Source organism: Guillardia theta, assembly GCF_000315625.1.
Source record: "Guillardia theta CCMP2712 unplaced genomic scaffold GUITHscaffold_172, whole genome shotgun sequence".
Classification (NCBI taxonomy): Eukaryota; class Cryptophyceae; order Pyrenomonadales; family Geminigeraceae; genus Guillardia; species Guillardia theta.
In genome coordinates, this window is record NW_005434504.1 from 88,755 (window position 1) to 93,226 (window position 4,472).

At 43.6% G+C, this 4,472-nt stretch overlaps 1 protein-coding gene across 1 annotated transcript; it reads right to left on the reverse strand.

Annotated features, from left to right (window-relative positions):
- Positions 1–3,296: 3,296 nt before the first annotated feature.
- On the reverse strand, positions 3,297–3,854 carry GUITHDRAFT_81225 (hypothetical protein; the record flags this gene model as incomplete). Its single annotated transcript, XM_005820582.1, has 1 exon — positions 3,297–3,854. The coding sequence occupies one exon, from the start codon at positions 3,852–3,854 to the stop codon at positions 3,297–3,299; it is 558 nt and encodes a 185-aa protein (XP_005820639.1).
- Between the last annotated feature and the right edge of the window lie 618 nt (positions 3,855–4,472).

Genomic DNA, 4,472 nt, shown 5'->3' on the forward strand with positions numbered 1-4,472 from the left:
TGAAGAAGTCCCATGTGCATCGGTGCAATGTGGACATGAACATGTGGAAACCAAGATGCGAAACCCTGAGAGATCCGACATACTTCCTTCCAAAGAGATGTCTCCTGTCCAATCGGGCGATCGATGTGAATTCTAATCTGTACCCACCACCCCTCAAAATCTGTTTTTGACAAAGATGCAAGGAGGCGCTTCAAAGAAAGAGGCCGGTCCATAGCTAGAATGTTGACAACAAATCCTTGAAATTTCAATCGTGTTGAACGTGGTAGCCCTGCACTTTTGGGTGAGTTCAAGTCACAATTTAGAACATGTTGATGCGTCCGAACATTGAACCACAGATTTTTCCGTTTCAACCTCTCAATTTTACTTTCGACACCCACAAGCCAATTGTTATGAATCACGATTGGAATGTCACCATACTTTATTGGAATATTTTCCTCGAAGTACGCCTTTCCATCCGGAAACCAATACTTGGTTAGAAGATTAACAGAAAAGTTGTTATTTGTTGTAAGTAAAATTTGTGAATATTTGTTAATACATTCTTGTTCTGTATACAAACTTGCCTGATATGATTTATTCAAGGATTGCAGGTGTCGGATCTTTTTCATGTTCTCTTTTTGGCAATGAAGAACAAGCGTCCAAAATTGAACTCCAGTTTTGTCGCCTTTGATTGCAACCAGTCCTCCAGAAATCTGAGAATTCTTGTGCTCTTGACCTTGCAGAGTAGCATTCAAGCTCAAGTACGGAAATGGATTTTGAACCCAAAAGGTATCGACGTCTGCTGTCATCACGTTGAAGCCATACTTCAAAAGATGTAAAATAGTCCTTGTTCTGGACGTCATCACAACTTGAAATTCTGGTGAACCATACAAGGCACTCTGCACTTGATTCAAGGAAGGTGGAAATGTTGTTTGTTTCAATTCCACCAGCCTCGCATGGCTTAGAACATCTTGTGGAAGAAAGACGTAGTTTTCAAGACTGAGTCGTTGCGCGTTGCAAATCCATTGGAGAACATAATCAAAATAGCCAGAACTTGCAGTGATCAAGGCAAGCCAACCCACTTGGAAAGACTTCCTGGCCAGAGTTAACTCAAGTTGTTGCTTTGTATTTGTGGAAAATGAGAGAAAGCCATGGTAATTGTGTATAGTCATGTCAGAATTTGTCACTGTACCTAACTTAAACAAATTACCAATATCATTATGAACAAGTTGTTCATTGTGGAATGCACCTCGCCGCAAACGATGGGGAATCATGTTCTGCTGCGATTGAATGTGCATCACGTTTCCTAGCAAGGAAATGTCCACCACAGTGAGGTTTGAGTGCATTAGCGCTTGAAAAAGGAACCAATTATCCCAACGGTATACACCAACGATGAACGGAAGAAACTTTTGAACCATCCAAGGGTGAACGGCATGTGAAAGGACAAACAAGTCAATTCCATCAGGTGGGTGCATCAGCCCCGTCATGTTGGAGAGGCGATCGATGAATCGAAAATGAGATTCACCACAGAAATCAAGAGGAATGTCCGAGAAATCTGTTCGTCTGCTGACAAGAAAACTTGAATGAAATTGAAATAGAGAAGCTGTAATGCTCGTCTTCAAATGTGGCATAAGCCACAAATCTCCATTAATGTAGCAAATATGTTTGCCTTTGGCAATACTGCTCACATGCTTCCACACAATGTCTAATCGCGGACGATCCTGAATCATAAAACTGTTTATTGCAGAGCATTTTACTCGCGTCATCGATGGAATCCGCTGTTTGTAAACGCGACAGGTGTCATCTGAATCAGTCCAAATCCACAAAAAATCTTTGTAAAATGTCTCGATCCAATTGTCTATCAATAAACGTTTCAAACAAAGATCCTCAGGGTTTGCGCTCAACCCTTTCCAAATCGAAAATACAACAAGTGAATAATTCCGCACCTCGAGAGAGGGTACATGACGCAAAGTGGCAGGTATTGCTCGAAATCGAAATGAAAGATACCAAAAGGACAAGGTCGTCATACAATGGATAATTGTGAGACTACACCATAATCTACGACATCTATCCTGATTTGGGACCTTCCGATCAACAGCGCGACCCATTGCACGGGATTATGTAAGGAGCTGCTGAGGCATTATTATTTAGGGGGCTTATGGGCTTTAGCCCTGATTTATCTATAGGAGGAAGCTCCTGGAACCGAGGTATATCTTAAGTTTTTGAGTAAAGATTTACTTAATTCCTTACTTCAAAAACTTCAAAACATTTCCAAGTGTGGCGCAATGGCGGCGTTATGGACGCTTTGTATCGGTTTCTGCTAGCCGAGATATGCCCGATCAAGTCCCCGGAGAGCCATGGGCGATCAGCGGGTGAAGCGGGACTTTGCGGCGTAGCAGAGACCCAACGAGGACAAGATTGCAGCGCCTATCGCCTGCAATACACGCGCGGGGCCCGCAGCTTTCGATTGAGCCTAAGATCACCTCCATCCGACCAGTATTAGCCGAGTTCGCGCCGCCGCCCTAGGAGTCGGCGGGGAAGCGTGAAGATAATAGCAAATGATGTTTATTCCTGGACGCTGCGGGTAAGAGGTGCAGAACAGCGCGGGCGCACAGGGTTTCCGCCTTTGGTTAGTTTGATATAACACATGTGGATCTCAATCTGGAATTAATGAGCTATTTTGCAATTGCAAGTATTTTGAACTTCGTTTTGATCGTTGGATCTCAATTCCATCCATCGTACGATTGTAATTCGTTTCCCAGCCCCTAGTGGCCTACCTCTCTAGCTGCCTGTGCGACCCGGGCTACCCGGACTAGTAAACCACCGCTGCCAAAATCTGCAGCATCTGCCCGGCGGGGGGCTCCCAAACGGAAGCATATCATCGATGACTTCATCAAGGTACATGGATATACAGACAAACCAATCCGTATCCACTGGCATGGGTCGTATCCGGAGGATGTCTATAAACGCCTTAGGTCTTGAACATGACGAATTTTCGTCGGTCCCCAACGCTGGTCAGTGCAGTCGTACGTCTCACACAGGACAACTCGGACCTGGGGACTTCGACCCATGCTCAAATTCCGGAATAGTTGCTCCAACGTCGTCCATTGCGACGTTTAGCGGCGTACAGGGACTCGAGCAGATGGGAGGCAAATCAGTCACCATCAACCGATGGAGCAACTATTCCGGAATTTAGGTTGTATTTGAAAATTTCATTTTCATTTCGGTTATCACTGAACAAGTTACAGTCTTGAAAACCTTTTGTACAGCAACCTGAAAGTCAGCAAGGGAATACCTCCATCTTGGTTGATGTTGAGAATTTACACCCAAGAATGAGCACGAATCCCGTGCCCACGAAGTCTCCCGAACAGTTCATAACTCTGCACAATGTTGTTCGAGGATTGACGTCCCCAACCCCGGTATTGCATCGGATTTCCTCCAGTATGATGCTCCCAATAGAATTCATCAATTAAACCAAGAGCTATAGAATCGTTAAGCAGATCATGAACCAATCTCTCTTCCATAGCAACATTATCAATATCCAATTTCACCACAACAAAGTCACTTCGTCGACTTAGCTTGCGAATGAACCTCCATGGATTGTATTTTGAATTGTGATCTGCATTTACGCCGATATTGTAGTAATGCATTGCGACCAATACTTCAAATGGCAGGTCTTCAAAGATTTTTTGAGGATGATGTACAGTCAACTCCCAGCTATATATTTGGTCAAAAATTATCCCAACATTTCTATATTCCTCGACAAACCATGATTGACTTGCTCCACCTGCACCTGAATAATACAGGCTTGCTCCAATATCAAACAGGAAACTCTTGGCATGCTTGCCCAGCAACTGACTGATCTGTCCACTCGACATTGTCAACATGTAATTTTTGTCCACGTTATATTTTCCAGTATCATCGAAACATACATGAAGAGGGTGACGGAGAAACCCCACGAGGGGTTCAATTGGTATTTGGAGGATTGTTGTCCCATCTGAAGACATGTATTCATGATAAGAAAATACATCTAATATCGACTGATTCCGTACCTCATTAAAATTGGGGTTTGCCAGCGAAGTCTGCCGAGAAAAATAGTAGTGAACCCACTGAAACACACGAGATGAAGCAACTTTCATCAGCTCACAACCAGTTGTCCAAGAACGATCGTCCGTTTGAACAGCACGTATTCGCATGCGCCACTCGGATTCCCATCGCGATTCTACATAGTTCCTAAAAATATATCCGTTTTGACCAACCGACAGGTTTTTCTCAGTCAGACTGAATTGTGAGTGGAAACAGAGCGAGTAAAGAACAAGCCAATAAGCAATGGCGACAAGCAACAAAACAACAATCGCTGAGACAAAAAACTTCATTGTTCTTTGTAATCAGTGAGGCCGGACGTTAGCGCAAGGGGTGCAGAATAAAATGTATTTGTTTTCCCTCACAATTTCTCAAAAACGTGGCATTAGCGGTTAGGAAAATTTGAATAATAT